The following is an 18,631-nucleotide window of genomic DNA, read 5'->3' on the forward strand; positions in this document are numbered from 1 at the left end:
AAGCCTGAACCTTGACTTCGGTCCATCTGTCGTATTTTTTAAACTCCATTGTTGATTCGAATAGCAAACAACTCTTACTGCACCCTTACTGTTGAAATAAAATGCTGCATGAACTCAACCAATCTGCATGTTCAGCACCCAAGTCCCACCCCCAAAAGTTCCTGAAAGTATTACCTTGCGAGGGGGAAATTTTTTAATTGGTGTGTTTTTAAAAACACACCAATTACCACCACAAAGTCCCTGGTTCCTGGGGAAATTTCCTGCAGTGGAAGTGTGGCTAATGATACAATGACAACATGGCAAATACGCCCAGATACCATTGATATTACGCACATATAGTAGAACATATTTTTTAATGTTTGCAAAATAATTACTTATTCAAAAGAAGTACTAAGAGATTACGAATGCATTCAGATGCAGCCAATGTCTTAATGAGTGAGTCATTGAATTATTCACTCAACAGATTCAATAACTCAACATTGATTCATTCAGGAACAAAACACCAGTACTGTGATTGATTTTGAGGTTCAGGACAAAGTAACTGGCTATTTTGTGTCTAAAATGTAAGTTAGTCAGTATTGACTTCTTGTTTATTGAACTGTCGTACATAAAAGAAATCATATTCACAATCGTGCTTGTTGGTCTTAAGTATCAGCAGATTGTGATGGCCAGCAGTCTTTCTCATGTGATATTGATTTATTATTAAAATGTATTGTGGTCTCAGACTTTTGGGCCCCATTTTATATGAATTAATGGCTTTCAAATGTGGCCACTAAACTTAGCAGTATGTGAATAACCAGTAAAGTAGCCAAATGCAAAAAATATTCTAAAAGAGGCAAAGGCAGTCAACAGATTTTCTGTGGCCTGAGCTTCTCCTTGTTTGTGACTGACCTCTTAGCTGGAAATCTCCATAGTGATCCCAAAGGCTATTCGCTGAGCGTTTGGCTCCTTCTCATCAGCTTTATACTGAGAGTCATACATCTTTAGCACCATCTTCTCAAAGAAAAAGAGAGGAGTTTGAACAGAAGCCAGTTCTCCTGATGCTTACTAAATACACAAAGTCAGACAATTTGCAAGAAAATGTTCCAAAACCTCAATAAAAATTACTTGCCCAATGTTCACACATCATCTGTGAGTAATTTGCATGGCAGCAAAACAAGAGCGCTTGTGCTCTGATCTTCTCTCGTTAAAACCTATAGTTCTCATTATATTCTTCACAACTTTTTAACAAGGAGAAAATGATGTTTGTTTGGTTTGTAAACCCATAGCAGCGAACGCAAAAATGCATTATTCCTTTTCCCCCCTAAAAATTGAAATTGCGCAAATCCTGTGATGAAGATCCCCTGAATGCCTGCCGTAAAGAAAACCAGCCGATGGGGCTCTTGGAAGGCTCCAGACCCAATTTGACAATTTAGATGCAACAACTTGACTCTTATTTCCAGCTTTCAAAACGAGTGTCTTTGAGTCTAATACAAAAAAAGTGCTATAATTTCACCCTCATGTAAAGTCTGTTTCAAATTATAAGACAATTATACATTCGTAATTTGGTCATTGAAACATTCATTCTTCACATTTTATGTCCAAATTCCACATGTTGACCAAAAAAAGAATAATAAATCAAATCGAATTTGCAGCACATGAGGACACTGTCTAAAGAGGATAAGCGATAATACTGAAATGGCTGCATGACAGCTAACAGAACGAACAACAACAGCTGATGTTTATCACACTGCTCTACTAAAACTGTGAGAAATTCTCCACCCATAATGCTTAGAGGCACATGTCTGCAAATCCTCTTTAGCTGGTCTCCCTCTATACCCCTCATTCTCTCTCCTTCCATTGCCACAAGGTACAGAGCTCACATTGTTATTAAACGGCCCTCCCTGCAGCCCTCCCTCCCTCTTTTTTTTTTTTTTTTTTTTTTACAGTGGCATGTTATTGAACTCAAGGGACCACCTGGTAAAATAAACAGGCAAATAAAAGAAAGGGGAGATGTAACAAAGTCCCAGTGCCTCCTCCCATCCTGCCATGAAAATAAAGAAGCATGTCCGGTTCCCCTCCCACTTCAGTCAGGCAGCTCCAACTCACAGGTCTTATTTTACAGATTTTCCTATGTCAAACCACAGCTGTATGCGCTCGTGTCATTCCTATAATTGAGAAAATGGCTTCTGGAGGAGCTGGAGTGAGTGGTGAGAGGAGTGACCTTTAGTGCAGTCACGAAAATGTTTCGCACATTCAAGACGTGTATCCGCCGGCTACAGATTCTCTCATGCCTCGAGCAGCAACTTGGCAGAGGACGCAAGCATGCGTGCAGAATGACGGCGCTGGCACACACGCTCATGCACTCTTTGTGGCAGGGAAATTGGCTTGACACTCAATACTCTCCCAGACGCACTACTTGCTTCTCTGATAAGCGACAGAATACCACAGGGCAAATGATCTGGATGGACGGTCAGAGAGTCCAGGCTAACGGTAGCCCGCTTGCTTTGTTCACAGCTGGTTTTAATATCAGCCGTAATGACAGTCTGGGAGCAGGACGTACAGAATTGGAACTTGAAGAAAAAGCAAAAACAGCCCCCTACTGGTGCTGAACGTGACACATCCATCATTCTGTGTTTATTATATATTTTCCACTCATGAAAGATGGTGCATTTTAGAGTGAAGGATATATAGAGCTTGTTGGATAAAGGTCTCCGAGGGTTAAATAGATCACACCACTTCCCCTGACCACTTACATATTTGTGTTTGACCTCAGAGAATCCCTAAAACCAAACAGAAGGATAAAGAGAGAGCTTTAAGTTTTAAGGCAGCTGCTCCGTTGTTTCTTTCCAATCTCCCACGAGACTTCCTGCTAAACCATTAGTGGGGCTTTCTGTTTAGGTTAACCCTGGATCTGATCCATCCCTTCACACATAACAAGCAACAGAGACCTGAACTCACGCAGGTTAAGTATATTATTATAGCTCAGGTTTAGAAGATTGACAGGATTCAGACTGACTAAAGCAGAGCAAGTCACAATTTAGGCCTACACAAATATATATTCAATAAACTTATTAAATAAGCATAACTACAAATGTTGTACTACATTAATTCTGAGCTGTGGTCCTGTTGAAAAAAACAGTATTTGCTGGTTAGGTATGTTTTGAAGCTTCGGAGCATATATGAATAATGAATAATGAATCAGTGTATCGAATCATGATTCGGATCGCATGTCAAACCGCCAAACTGCTGAAATCACGTGACTTTGGCGCTCCGAACCGCTGATTCGACATGCTGATTCATAACGCTCAGAAGCTTCCTGAAGCAGTGTTTTGAAATCGGCCATCACTATACAAGTCGTTATTTAGTTTTTTTCGGCGCACCAAAAATATTCTTGTCGCTTTATAATATTAATATTGAACCACTGTACTCACATGAACTGATTTAAATATATTTTTAGTACCTTTATGGATCTTGAGAGAGGAAATTACATATGCAGGCCTCACAGAGCCATCGGATTTCAACATAAATATCTCAATTTGCGTTCCGAAGATTAAGGACTTACAGGTGTGGGACGGCATAAGGGTGAGTAATTAATGACAGAATTTTCCATTTTGGGTGAACTAACCCTTTAAGCACCACAACTGTTTTCAACACTGATAATGAGAAATGTACCAAATCAGCATATTAATATGATTTCTGAAGGATCATGTGACTCTGAAGACTCTAGTAATGATGCTGAAAATTCAGCGTTGCCATCACAGAAATAAATATTTAAAACATATTAGTTATTTTAAATTGAAATAGTTCACAATATTGCTGTTTTAACTGTATTTTTTGACCAAATGCAGCCTTGGTAAGCATGAGGCTTCTTTCAAAAGCAGGGCTCTCAAGTGTCACGCATTGAGCGTGACAGTCACTCATTTCGGTCTTTTGTCACGCACTCCCGCCACACATTGTATTTCTCACGCAGAAAAACTATTTATCATATATTTAATATGCCGCAGCGCCCAAAATGTATCTGGTCGCGCCGCCCTCTCTGGAACCGGGACGGAATCAAGCATAGACATATAATATGTTTATTATATGTCTATGGAATCAAGCGCGTCTCGAACCTGCCACTTATCAGCCAATCAAAAAAAGAAAGAGGCTACACAATAGCCAATCAGAAAATAGCACTGTTGTATCTGGGTAAGATTTAACGCAACAACCAATGAAAAAAAAGCATAATCAAAGCGTGACCATTATTAGTTCCACAAATACAGACACAGGCTCCCACAAATAAATTAATTCAACAAAGGTAACCTCTTTTGCTACATATTTTTAATGGTTTAAATGTATACTCTACATGTTTGACCACTTACGAACTCTCATTTAGCCTACTATATGATGTGTACATGACTAATGTGCCCAACCATCAGCAATAAATAAATTACTTTTAGAGCACAAAATTGTTTACAAGAGAACAAATTTCTTTATTGATCTAGTACTGTGTCACAAAATCCTGCGGGAAACACTGTGGATGCATTAATCATTGCATCTGTCTTTCAAAGAGGTCAAGTAAAAGGCAACTAATAAGCATAATCTCATTCACCCTGAGGCCAGGTTACCGACCCCAAACTTTTGAACGGTTGTGTACATTACATTGTATGCATGTATGTTTATTATGAGACATAAGCAGCGTATAATGCGGTTCATTCAGTCTTTCTCAACTTTTAGCTTTATTATAATAGTGTGGCCCAGTGCAAAAAGACACACCACGAGAAGTTCACTATAAAGCGATTAAGAGCTTGTGTGCTGGAGTCAATGCACGATCTGGACAATTCTTCTTCCTTCAGTTCTCTGCCAAAGTCAACTGGAAACCTGGACATGTCTCAACAAGAAGTCATGAAAGGACTTTTCAAAAACAGAAGGAAAATTTTATTACACGAGAAAAAGTCTACAGTAAATTAAGGCTCATTGGAATCAAATCTTATAGGTCAAGCTACTGAGCCTGCTGTCGAACGGTCAGTGGAAATTGATGGTCATAATAACAAAGAGACTATTGACTTTCCAGAGTGAACACAAGCATGAATACAATTCTAAGTAATGATAGTGATTATGCTGGCCCATTTATTTAATTAATGTTAAATAAAATGCTAATTGCATCAATCCAACTATGATCAAGCAGGCCAAATAATGAGAGAAGCACGCAGTAAAGAATGACGTCACAGAACCAACCAGCGAACCGGAACCACATCGCCATCTAGAGGCTGAACCGCAGCACAACAAACAATTCTGATTTATTTATGAAGGATGTGAGAATGACTTTCAACAAAACAACAGGTTATTTCTCATTGAATGCAACGCTAATGTATACAATACTGTGCTAGAAGATTTAGTCTGAAATACAAAGTAATGTTAATAGTAATGGTTAATTGGTGATGCAGTTATATAGGCATTGTGTTATTATAGTGATTTCTGAATGACTGGAACATTGCCGACCAGTAAGCAAAGGCTGGGGGAGATATCCTTTTTAGTTGATAAATCAATTAAAATGCAATAAAATTCACAGAGACAGTATTATTTGAAAGATTTTATTAATTTATAATACAAGATTTAGGGATTTTTTTTTTACATGTAATAATTTGTAGCTAATTTTCATAGCAGTGACAATGATAAACACACTTGCAGTAATTGGCCAATCAAAAGAAGATTAGACATTTTCTGTGGACACTTTCCACAAAAGCCTCATCCTCTCACTCACTCAGTCGCGCACGCACACACAATTAACACGAGTCAGCCATCTGATGTGTACTAATAAAAACTCATTCTCAGACAAGATAAAAAGGTCTCCGATATTACTCCATTATTAATAATATTAAATTTCCCACAATCAAAAAGCAAACAAAACAGAAGGCTTACAAACATTAGGAAATAAAACACTCAGTTGTTTCTTTCTTCTGGCCCAGTGGGAGGCCATTAAGGCCGGTCATCCCCAACGCACATTTTTACCTCTAATGCAACAGCGTAGCAGGGGGTCCATGAATCCATAGCGCTTATAATGGGGGCTTTTACCAGCCCAGCCCTTCGCTCCAGACAGAGCCTTTCAGATGATTTCCGTATGCTTTGCACCTGGGCTGTGTCCCACAGGACGCATTTTAAACAAGCATGGGACAGGATACAGATGATATATTCTGACTGGGCAAGAAGAAGAGTTTGTGTTACTTCACATCAAACACAAAATCACCAAGCTTCCCTCATGCTTCTTCAGCGGAGACGAGAAGAAAAAAAAAAAAGAAGGCTATTCAAGTAGACACAGGGTGAATGGTTTTCAAAGAAGGCTGGTACACACCCAGGGCGAGGAAACACTAGACTAGGGTCATGCACAGATGTTGACATAACTAGGTAGTAAGAGGAGTCTGGTGACTTTGAGATCCACTCTCGATTGGTCCTATGACAAAGGCAAAAAACGCAGGTGGCCATGGCACAGTCAAATCCACCAGCGCAATAGCAGACTCCTTCGGTCCACAGCAACAGACTGGTGCTCGTGTCATCGCACCTCTTTCCGTAAGCTCCTTCTGTTTGAGGCAGGTGGGAGGATTAAGACTACAACACACACATAGTGACTTCAGATAAGGATCCGTGTTAAGTGCAATCAAAAGTCTGTGATTATGACGCATATTAAGCTTCATCTGAGTCAGGCGTGTGATGCCAAGTGAAAACACTGACACTTGGGTGTTGGGAGAGCAGAAGGTCTCTCGAGTACAGGACGTCCCCCTGAAAACCTGTTCACACATCATCAGTTTACATAATTTCCTTTCAATGATTCAGGTATTTCATATTTGCACAGTTTAATATTTTCAGAGGACGCAGCGGCCTATAAACAAATGGTCAATTTACTAAGCAAAAAAGTAATTTTGGCAACCAAACTTATCGAATACGAGAAAACCAAATAAAGGCAAACGTATGAGATTTAATAAACTTGGCACAAGAGAGTCTCCAGCTACTATAAGGAGCAAAAACACTGAACGAAAAGTAGTCGCACTGTCCCTGGAGCTGTTCTGTAATCATCCAGAATGCACCATGGGTTGGTGAGCAGAGACAGGAGCGGGGAGCAGAAGGACAGAAGGAGGCGGGGGAAGCTTTGTCTGGGTTTTACAGCAGTAGACAGCAGCTGCTCTCTGTGGTCTTCTCCCTGTTCCTCTGGCCTACGAGAAGAGAACAAATATTGAGGGACTTCTAATAAATCAAAGGCAAAAATGTGAACCACAGGTCCTCCTCTGAAACACTCTTCAGTTACAAGAATGTGAGGGAAAAGTAGGACACTGATGACTTTAAGAGGAGAAAATAGCCGTTTCTTCCTCGAATCACATGCTATGTGTAACTAGTCTATAATTAATGAGGGGTGGATTAGAATCAACGTGAAACCACATTCAGAGCGCAGTTGCTTTGGTAATGTGATGCGTTTTCAGAGTGAAAGAGAATATTCAATGAGAAATGCAAATACGGGATTTGATTTTATGCATCAGAAATTGATTGGATCAAAGTGGGCGTTCTATACGAACTTTATAATCAGACTCAAATTCCATTTCAAATATGAGCTGCTCTTTTGAACTCTCTATCAAAGAATCATGTAAAAAAAAAAATTGTATTATGGTTTCCACAAAAATATAAAACACTGATAATAAATGTTTCTTGACATGTGACACTGAACACTGGAGTAATGGTGCTGAAAATTCAGCTTTACCATCACAGGAATAATTTACATTTTAAAATATGCATAAAGTTATTAAAAGTTATTATCTTGGTGAATATAAGAGACATATATACATATATATATATATATACATATACATATATACATATATACACATATACACATATACACATATATATACACATATACACATATATATACATATATATACATATATATACATATATATACATATATATATTTTTTTTTTTTTTTTTTTTTAATGAATTAATGATAGTAAGCTATCTTACCCAAATTTTTGAATGATAGTGTATATTAAAGGGTTAGTACACCCAAAAATGAAATTCTGTCATTAATTACTCATGTCGTTCCATAAGACCTTCGTTCATCTTCAGAACACAAATTAAGATATTTTTGATGAAATCTGAGAAGTTTTTTTTATCCTCCATAGAAAGCAACGAAATTACCACATTCAAGGTCCAGACAAGTAGTAAAGTTAGGTTAAAAGAGTCCATGTGACTACAGTAGATCAATTTTAGGGTGTGTTCACACTTGTAGTTCGGTTCGTTTGGTTCATTTGGTCCGGACCAAAGAAAAAAAAACATTTAGTCCTGGTCCGGTTAGCGTTCAATTTTATCACTGAACCAAAAGATACCGAACCTAAAGGCATAGGGATACATTCACAACGTGATTGGTCGGATTTTATTACGTACTGCCTATTTTGAGACGGAACTTACCGAACATCCAAAACAGTGCTGTGTGCTGAGGTAAATGCGCTCGTTGTGTGTGCGTAGCCTGCATGTGATGGTATTTTGGCCAGCTGGGAACATGGAAGAGCTTATAAAATGTGTAAAGTAGTCAAAACACCGGCGGGAATCCATCCGTCACACACACAAATGATCTGCTGCGTGGAGACGCGCATCTGATGCCGTGATGGGCAAACTCGCGACTATGACAAGAAAAACCGACATGCGTGAGGATTCTGTCCTTTTTAGGGTCTCGTCTTCCTGTTTTTGGTTCAGTTACATGTCTTTGGTCCGTGTCTGTTCATATATCATTCGAACCGCACCAGAGTTCGTTTGGAAGCAGACCGAGACCCATCTTTTCAGCGGTCTCGGTCCGCTTGTTTGGTGCGCACCAGGGTTCGGATGGCAGCGTTCACATATGTTCAAATGAACTGCACTATCCGAGCAATCGCACCAGGGTTCGTTTTAATCGAACCAAACATGACAGGTGTGAACGCACCCTTAATGTTATGAAGCGAACTTTTTGTGTGCAAAAACAAAAATAATGACGTTATTCAACAATTTCTTCTCTACCCTGTCAGTCTCCTATGCAGTTGACACAGTGCAGTGCTTCTGTGTTTATGTCCAAACGGCGGCTCAGTATTGGCCGATGCTGTTCATGTGAGCAACATGATGTGTGCATATGATGCTGACGCAGGAGCCGGCCAATACAGAGTCAGCGTTCTGATGTAAACTGCATAGGAGAATGACAGGGTAGAGATGAATTTGTTGAATAAAGTCATTATTTTTGTTTTGTTTTTGTGCACATAAAAGTATTCTCATCGCTTAACATTAAAGTTGAACCAATGTAGTCACATTGACTATTTTAACGATGTCTTTACTACTTTTCTGGACCATGAAAGTGGCAATTTGGTTGCGTTCTATGGGAGATAACAAAAAAACCCTCGAATTTCATCAAAAATATCTTGATTTGTGTTCTGAAGATGAATGAAGGCGGATTTGGAACGACATGAGGGTGAGTAATTAATAACAGAATTTAAATTTTTGGGTGAACTAACCCTTTAAGTAAATATGGTCAATTCAGTTCATGTTTAATCAAGAGAACTTAAAACCACAATGATTGTGGTGGCATAAAAATGTTCATGTTAACTTTACCTACTGTGAAACAACAGTGTGAATGCTGGCTAAAATAAGCCTCTGCTCTGAAGCCAGGCAGTGTTTCTATTATATAATGTATTCTCAATACATCAAAACATCTAACTTGCTTCCTCATTCCAAACATAATAATGACAAGTCATAGTGAACATGACACTTGCTCCAATAAAACCAACACAACTTGTTAAACAGGAAGTACCAAGGAAAAGGAAATTTACAAATCTTACATTACAGTTTTGACTCAGTGTGACTAGATAAAGCTCAGTGTTAGGCCTTTAATATGGCATTATGCATCTTAATTATTATAATGTGTCTGGAAGATTGGAGCCAGTTGCTACCTGGCAGCACTCCTCCAGTAACTGCTGTGCCCTTGTCCTTAAGACAAAAAGTGGATGTGGATAGGCAAGCCAAGGACATTTAGCCAAGTTTAGAGCAGTGGGAGCTTGCCAGAGAAATATATCAGCACTTACCATGGGAGTTCGGCTCTGGCAGCGTCTCTCTGGCAACCAAGTGCATGACAGTTGTTCGGCCAGGGGGCAACTTCAGAGCTATTCAACAGAGAAGTGGCATTCTGAAAATCTGCAAACAACTTGGCCACTTTGCCAGTAAACACAGCTTCTGACCTACAGCATATTTTTTCATTCATTTTCACAGTCCTGTTCTGTTCACAATAACGTGCAGAGAAATGCAGATTACCAGAGACAGACAAAGAGAGAGAAACAACAGGACTGTCAAAGTGCGCTGACCGTGACAGACATGCGGACAAGGTCTAGTGCTTACCTCCTAGTGTGACATTGCCGTGCAGGAAGCGGCCCTGGAAGATCAGCCTTAGGATGCTGGGGCTGCTCACACTCTCCTCCTCCCAGCCTGCAACACAAGTCATTACAGTCACTACTGAAACAGGCTTACATGAAGCTTAGCTATGAAAAAAAGATCATATTTTGACTGCATGTGGTCACAAATCCAGTGAAAGTAAACTAGCAATAAGAAAAGTCTACTCCATATATTTCTTCCATATATCTATGACAGGCATTCAAAAGTTAAAGTTTTTCCATGTTTATTATGCTCGCCAAGGCTGCATTTATCTGATCAAAATATTTTTACAACTTTAAAATGACTTACATTTTCAAATATATTAAAACGTAATTTATTTCCTTGATACGTTTAATCGTTTGCAAAATAAAAGTCTGTGTTTATGTAATATATGTGTGTGTTCTGTGTATAATAATTACGTATATATAAATACAGGCACATACATGGAAATATTATATTATTTATATATAAAATATTTAGATTTATATGTAATATAAAATATATATTAATATATATATGTATTTAAACATGCATATATTTCTTAAATTTATATATGTGTGTGTATTTATATATACATAATTATTATACACAGAACACACATATTACATAAACACAGACTTTTATTTTGTAAACGATTAATTGCGATGCATTGCTCCAGTCTTCAGTGTCACATGATCCTCCAGAAATCATTCTAACTCGATGATTTGGTGCTCAAGAAACTTTTCTTCTTATTATCATTAATGTTGAACAGTTATATGTTATGTGTAATATATTTGAGAAAAGATTCTTTTATGAATAGAAAGTTCAAGAGAACAGCATTTATTTGAAATAGAAACATCTTAACAGCCACTTTTGATCAACATAATGCATCCTTGCTGAAAAAAATGCATTAATTTTTTTCAAAAAAACAAAAAAAACAATTAGTAAGTCTTACTTATTAACTTTTGAATAATAATGTAGATATTTTAAAGTGATTGTTTTTTTGTTTTTTTTAATTAACGTTCTGCAATTGTTATAACATTTTACAGTGGATGATGTTAAGCATAGGACTTCCATATATTTTTGAGTGTGCACAAAAACGTACAATACAATACTTTGTAATACAAATACAACTTCAACCAAAGCTAAAATTAAAATATTCACTTAAAACATACCCGCTGGCCAGTTTTCAAAAACATGACGGGCAATGTCTGTGGCAGAGTCATTCGGAGAGAAGGTGAAATCCTGCGTCTTCCCACTTACAAGGATCAGCCGTAGATTCACCTGTAGCCAAGGGGAAGGAAAGAGGAAACAAATCATTAAACTGTGAAGCAGTGCCCTATAACCCATACACATAGCGACATTTCCACCAAATAGACCTTAATGACCCTTGAATCTGAGCTCACCCCACATAACATGAGACGACCTGGAGAGTCCTTTGCAGAAATGGGCATTCCTTCCTAATTAGATTTATGTTCAGCTTTAAGGGTGAAACTAGCTGCTACGCTCTTTAAAGGTTCTTGTGAAATGGTCTGGTGAAGGGTGAAAAGCAGGGTAGGGCAGAGAGGAAGTGCCAATGTGTTTGATTTCCATGTAGTGATACCAGCCCCCCCTCCTTCCTAGACACCCCTTCACCCTAATGCGATAACCCCAGGTGTCCCAGACAACCCAGGGCTGAGTTATTAAATTTACATGGCCCATGCATAACCCCTCGCAGGAGGAGGGGAGCAGCACGGTGGATTAGCACAATAAATTTGCCCCATGCTTGATTCCTATTAAAAAGCAACAGACAGACACAATGCCTCTACAAGCAGTATTAATAACACCACAAAGCTTTCTGCCACAGGCCAACACATGCTTCATGCTAATTTTCATACGTCTAAAGAGATACATCATGCATTTACTGCCTCATAAATTGTTTTTTAATGCCAACAGATCAAAGGCACCATCATTAAAACTAATTTAGAACATGTCAGAATAAGTAAAAAAACTAATACTAATAAAAATATTATACTATTATTTATTTACTACTTTTATAATAATGATTGTACTATAATAATTGTAATTAATATTATTAAATAAATTCCAGCAATAATAGATACTACAGCTATAAATTCATAGATATATTTTTGTTGGAAAACAATAACATTCAGTGCCAAACCTTACTGATTTGTTTGGCATTTTCAACTTGATTTAACTGATGCTTCCAAGACTATAATGACAAATAATTCAAACAATTTTGACTAAATCTCATCCATGTTAGCCGGCTAGACAATTTTATTGTTGGTTCAAACATAAATCAGTTTGCATTGCAACAATATTCAATATATCCGAGAAAAAAAAAAAACGAAAAAAAAAAAAACTAGTCCTGTCAAACGATTAATCGCATCCAAAATTATATTTTGGATAATGTTATAATATATATATATATATTATGTATATATATAAATAAACACACATACATGCATGTACACATTTAACAAAACACTTGAATATTTCTTTAATATATACAGATGTGTGTATTTATATACACATAATAAATATACACAGAACACACATATAATGTAAACACAAGCCATAATTTGGATGTGATTCATCACTATCAATCGTTTGACAGCACTAAAACAAAAAAACAAAACAATGGTTTAGCTTTGCAATGATGACATGAACTTGATTAACCAACACAAGATACTGTGATTTCGCCACACTGGAAACTGGCAGCATCATCTTTAAAAATAAACAGCACACCATAAGACTCAATGTCTGCATAGAAACACACAGAGTGCCAGTATATCAAGCCATAAATAAAATCAGACCAGGAACTTTGAGAGTACCGAACAGATTCCAAAGAGTCTCTTGTTCAGTTTATTTCTTCCAGGGTTTAAACGTCCTTTTCCCCCTTTCATGGTTTTCAATGACTGCAATTTAAACATTACATCACCCACACTCAGTGTGCAGAGCTTGGCCGGGCTTTAATGCTTTCGTTCAGAATCAGATGGAGAAAGAGGAGGGGGGCGTAAGAAGGTGAGCCAGTTGGTACTGGCACTGCTGTGTGTAAAGCCACATTCAACACAAAGCACAAAAAACGAAGGAAAACAAGCTTCAAGAAGACACTGCAACCAGTCAGCGGACCAGAACAACTTTCAACATGTTTCTGAGAAAGTGGAAGTGAAAGTCGACACTCAGTTCCTCTCAGTTTCCCCTGAAAATGTGCGAGTACAATTTAGTAAGTCTGCTTATATTAGCACTCAATAATTCAATTTGAGTCAAACATACTAAATCGTAACAAACGGCAGCTCGCAATAGGGGGGACCGAGTTTTCCTTCCACCCCACCGTGACAGCAGCCCAGGTCATGACCCAAACAGTGGAAGCAATTAAATAACATGAGGAGAAAAGGACGACCTCTTCACGCCACAAAAATATGTTCATCCTCTCACACCACGTGCCACCTAAATCCTTACTAAAGGCCCCCCAATGCCCTAACCTAACCTACTGTGAAATCAGGCTCCTGTGCCGAGGGCATTTGCAATGTAGGGCACCCCACCCCCATTCAGACACTCTTGAAAATATTCGGCTTTCACCTATGGGGACCCGAAGCGAGAACAAAAGAGGTCAAACCATGATGCATGACGTCATGATAACAGACTGTTTACAAACATCAAGCCCCCGATAAAGGCATGGAAAGCCCTCCTCCAGCCTGTTCGGGTGGATTTAGGGTGTTATCAGCAAATCTGTGACGGATAATATATACAAGAGAGCATAAACAAATAAGCACTCTCTGCTGCCCCAGTTCTTAAAGCCTTGACAAATACAAAACACCAAATCTACCTAAATGCCCCAGAACCAGTACGCAAACACCTCTATAATCTCACGGCTTATACATTTGCTGCAATATCTTCAATCATGTTGCTTTTATCCCCAAATCAAGAGCATAAAGGCATCACCATTTTCCCCATCCCCAAATAATGGCAGCAAAATCCAACCCTGAAACAAACAGGTTCAGAAAACAACAAATCTCAAAGCAAGAGTAGGACTGAGTGTGTAACATACGAGCTTCATTTGGTTACCTCAGACTCAAATTCACAACTACTCTAGTGTAAACTCATATTAGGACTAACAAGAATGTTCAGTGTTATTTTAGTATTATTTATACATTTTAAATATTTTAAAGTGCTAAAATTTAAGTGCTTGTGTCATTTTCATTTTTCGGAGCATTATGAATCTTTTGTGTCGAATCGGTTCGGAGGTTCGGAGCGCCAAAGTCAAGTGATTTCAGCAGTTTGGCGGTTTGACACTCGATCCGAATCATGATTCGACACACTGATTCATAACGCGCCGAAGCTTCATGAAGCAGTGATTTGAAATCGGCCATCATTAAATAAGTCGTTATTTTGTTTTTTTTGCCGCACCAAAAATATTCTCATCGCTTTATAATATTAATATTGAACCACTGTACTCACATGAACTGATTTAAATATGTTTTTAGTACCTTTATGGATCGTGAGAGAGGAAATTTCACTGCTGGCTATGTAGGCCTCACAGAGCCATCAGATTTCAACTAAAATATCTTCAGTTGTGTTCTGAAGATTAACGAAGGTCTTACGGGTGTGAAACGGCATGAGGGTGAGTAATAAATGAAATTATTTTCATTTCTGGGTGAACTAACCCTTTAAACTAATAACAGGGTTTGTACAGATACTGCAAAATGAAATGCCAGGACTTTCAAGCATTACTTTTTTGGTTTTCAAGGACTACAATCAGAGATTTCACTTATCAAACAAGATCTTTATTGTCTTTCAAATACTAAAAAAAGGTAAATAGATAAATAAAGATAAACTAATAAAACAAAATGGTACAAATAATGTGCAGCACATGCAATGACTGAATGAATGAACCATTGAAGAAATACTATGACAAAATATATTGCTTTCCTTTCTCAAACTTATTTTTTCATACATTCCCATGAATTTATGATTGACCTGAAGAATGCAAGCTGTTTGGATATTTATATGAGCAATATCATGCTCATAGCCATGCAAAATCGCTCTATATCGCTTTCATTTGCCCTGAAAAGATTGTTTTACCGATAAAACACTTTCAGTAATTCAAGCACTTTTCAAGTATCTTTTCATAAATATGGCTGTTTTCAAGGGTTTTCCAGAACTTAAATGTCAAAGTCAAATTCAAGTACTTCAAACACTTTAAGCACCTTGTATGAACCCTGTAATAAACAATTTCACAGACAGAAATACAATGACGTCTCCCCACAAATGCGTATTAAAGAAACAGTTTACAATGAAAACTGTCATCATCTGTTCTCCCTTAGTTTGCATAAAACATGCAGGATGTAAACAAAGACTAGAGCAGAAAGTTTTTTGGTGAATCATGATGAAAAGTTCAGTCTATTCATTAGATAAAGCCATCAAAGGCTTCAAAAGGTTTGAAAAATAGTTCATGAATCACATGGAGCACTTTTTTCCATCTTTTCAAGAGCTTAACAGCCGTGGTCACCATGCACTTTCATAACATGGACGTTCTGCTAACTTTTTTTGTGTGCGTTTCGCATACAAAATAATGGCAATAAAATCTGATCTGTCCAGCAACAAGGTAAAAGTAGATGATGACAACGTACATACTTCAGTGAACTGCACCTTTAAGATCTGAATGCATTCTAAAACCTGACACCTGATGCTTTATCATTCTGATATTGTGTAATGGTGCATGATGCAAAGAGAGAACTAGACTGATATACTCACTGTGTCAGGATCTCTCTGAGAGGTCATGTCTGTGATCAGAGGTGGAGGGCAGCCAGGAATCGATGGGTGACCAGCAGTAAGAGGGCAGCACAACCCCTGGCACAAAGACTCAGTATGTCTTCTCCCTCTGGCCTTTCTCTGCCTCGCACAGCCTAACACCAAGTCAATCATTCACAACATACCACAGATCTGTTTACTATACACAGTCCAGTGTTCAACACTGCATTAACACAAGATAATTAATTACTATCTTAAGTCACATACTTCACTTAAGTATTACAACACAGGGTTCATATGACAAGACATTACAAACCCTAATTCACAACATCCTGGTGAATTTTAGCAAGTAACTGACTGCTAGGTAGTACTTTAAGAGATCCGATAAATTGATTAATGAATATGCAGCCATATAAACAATACACTGCATATGGCTAATAAACAGACTGACGTTTAACATCAAAGATGTGTAATATGGAAATGCAACAAAACAAACATCACATACCTTTGCTCTACTTGACTTAAAGCCAAACTGTTGTTTGCATTACTGGATCAGCATTATATATCAGAGTCCGTGTTAGGAATCCAGATCTGCCTGCGAATCAGACACTACACCAGGACGAGCTCGACTGCTGATTAGGAAAAAATATAGTCCGAAATCAAAGACGATGACACGCAAACTATAAAAGAAGAGAGGTGTCTAGTTTAGGAAACGAGAGATGTGATAGGTTGTATGAGCAGAGACAGTGCGCGCGACCGCTGGCCTTGAGCTGGAATAATTTTGACTGCGGCAAAATAAAGAGGAACTAAAACGACCGTTTTGAACGAGTCACAGACGCCTATCAGATCCAGCGTGGTCGTTTGATGGTCCAGTGCTTCCCTAATATATTAACTGACGGGTATATCCATCGTTCTAATCAGATAAGATGTAATCAAAAACACTCGCAGCGCTCGAACAGATTAATGGCTGAGAATTTAAAGACACCGGAAGTCAGCTGGCCATATATGCAGGAAACGGAGAGCAAGGCTTTCTGGGACTTGTAGTTTTGAGGCAGCTCTCCATTTTGATCGCACTTTGCAGAATGGCAGTCATTTCACATACTGTGTGATGGAATGTGGGGTTTTAAAGAATTAGTCCACTTTTAAATAAACCTTTCCTGATAATTTACTCACCCCCCATGTCATCCAAGATGTTCATGTCTTTCTTTCGTCAGTCGAAAAGAAATTAAGGTTTTTGAGGAAAACATTCCAGGATTTTTCTCCTTATAGTGGATTTTAACGGCTACCAACAGTTTGAAGGTCCAAATTGTAGTTTTAATGCAGCTTTAAACGATACCAGACGAGGAATAAGGGTCTAATCTAGCGAATCGATCGGTCATTTTCGAAAAAAAAAAATACAACCGTTTATGCTTTATAAACACAAAATATCGCCTTGAACGTACTTCCCGTTTCCGTATTCTTCAAAACGCTTACGCTGAATCTCTCTAATGCCATTATGTAAACAAACTCAACATTTAGCATGAGAAATACTTACTTTATTGGAATACTTCTATAGGGAATTCCTTATAAAATGTAGTTGTTTCCACACTCAATTCAGCAATCTTCCCCTTTGCCTTTCATTTTAAAAGAAAGCTACTGAGTGACAACTGAATGACAATGCTTGATATATTTATTTGATGATAGCATAGCACATAAAGGCACATTAAATAGGCTATTTACATAGGATTAAGAGTGAATTTGTTTCAGAGATAAAATACTTTCTCATTCTAATATGTCTAATATAAGGCATATGTGTTCTTATTTACCCAAAAAGTGTAAATACTGCAGATCTAGGTAACCATCAAAACTTTTCGTTTCCAATCCCAACCAGCCCGGCACAGTAACACATGCTCAACCAATGGTGTGAGCTTAGGCTGTTTTTTTTTTTTAACCAATGGCAGATGGGGGGAGCATTCTGGAAACATGTCTGAAAACAGTAACTATTTTTGCAGTTCATTTGGTGACATTGGTAGCACAGAAATGTACGTAACATGAATGTAACATGAAACATTAAGTCTGTTACAAAACAGTACACCATAATATCTGTTCAAATACATTAGCAATACAGCTATTCAATCATGATGTAAATTTGTAAGCCAACCCAGATTATTTAAAGGATTGGTTCACTTTCAAATTAAAATTCCCTGATAATTTACTCACCCCCATGTCATCCAAGATGTTCATGTCTTTCTTTCTTCAGTCGAAAAGAAATTAAGGTTTTGATGAAAACATTCCAGGATTTTTCTCCAAATAGTGGACTTCAATGGAGCCCAAACGGTTGAAGGTCAAAATTACAATTTACAGCGATCCCAGACGAGAAATAAGGGTCTTATCTAGAGAAACCATCACTCATTTTCTAAATTTATTTTAAAAATTGTATATGTTTTAACCGTAAATGCTCATCTTGAACTAGCTCTCTTCTTCTTCTTCTCTATTTGAATTCCAGCAGTGTAGACACTGCTAAGTG

General features: G+C 37.9%; 1 protein-coding gene across 1 annotated transcript; it reads right to left on the reverse strand.

Moving 5' to 3' along the window:
- Window positions 1–5,546: 5,546 nt before the first annotated feature.
- ubl3b (ubiquitin-like 3b) lies at window positions 5,547–17,112 on the reverse strand. The gene is made up of 6 exons (XM_067386307.1): window positions 16,631–17,112; window positions 16,129–16,280; window positions 11,547–11,655; window positions 10,360–10,446; window positions 10,050–10,127; window positions 5,547–7,169 (listed from the first exon to the last, which is right to left on the reverse strand). Exons 2-6 carry the CDS (start codon window positions 16,153–16,155, stop codon window positions 7,117–7,119), a joined length of 354 nt encoding a protein of 117 aa, XP_067242408.1. The 5' UTR covers window positions 16,156–16,280; window positions 16,631–17,112; the 3' UTR covers window positions 5,547–7,116.
- Window positions 17,113–18,631: the final 1,519 nt, after the last annotated feature.

The sequence above is a fragment of the Chanodichthys erythropterus genome, chromosome 1, assembly GCF_024489055.1.
Source record: "Chanodichthys erythropterus isolate Z2021 chromosome 1, ASM2448905v1, whole genome shotgun sequence".
Taxonomy (NCBI): domain Eukaryota; kingdom Metazoa; phylum Chordata; class Actinopteri; order Cypriniformes; family Xenocyprididae; genus Chanodichthys; species Chanodichthys erythropterus.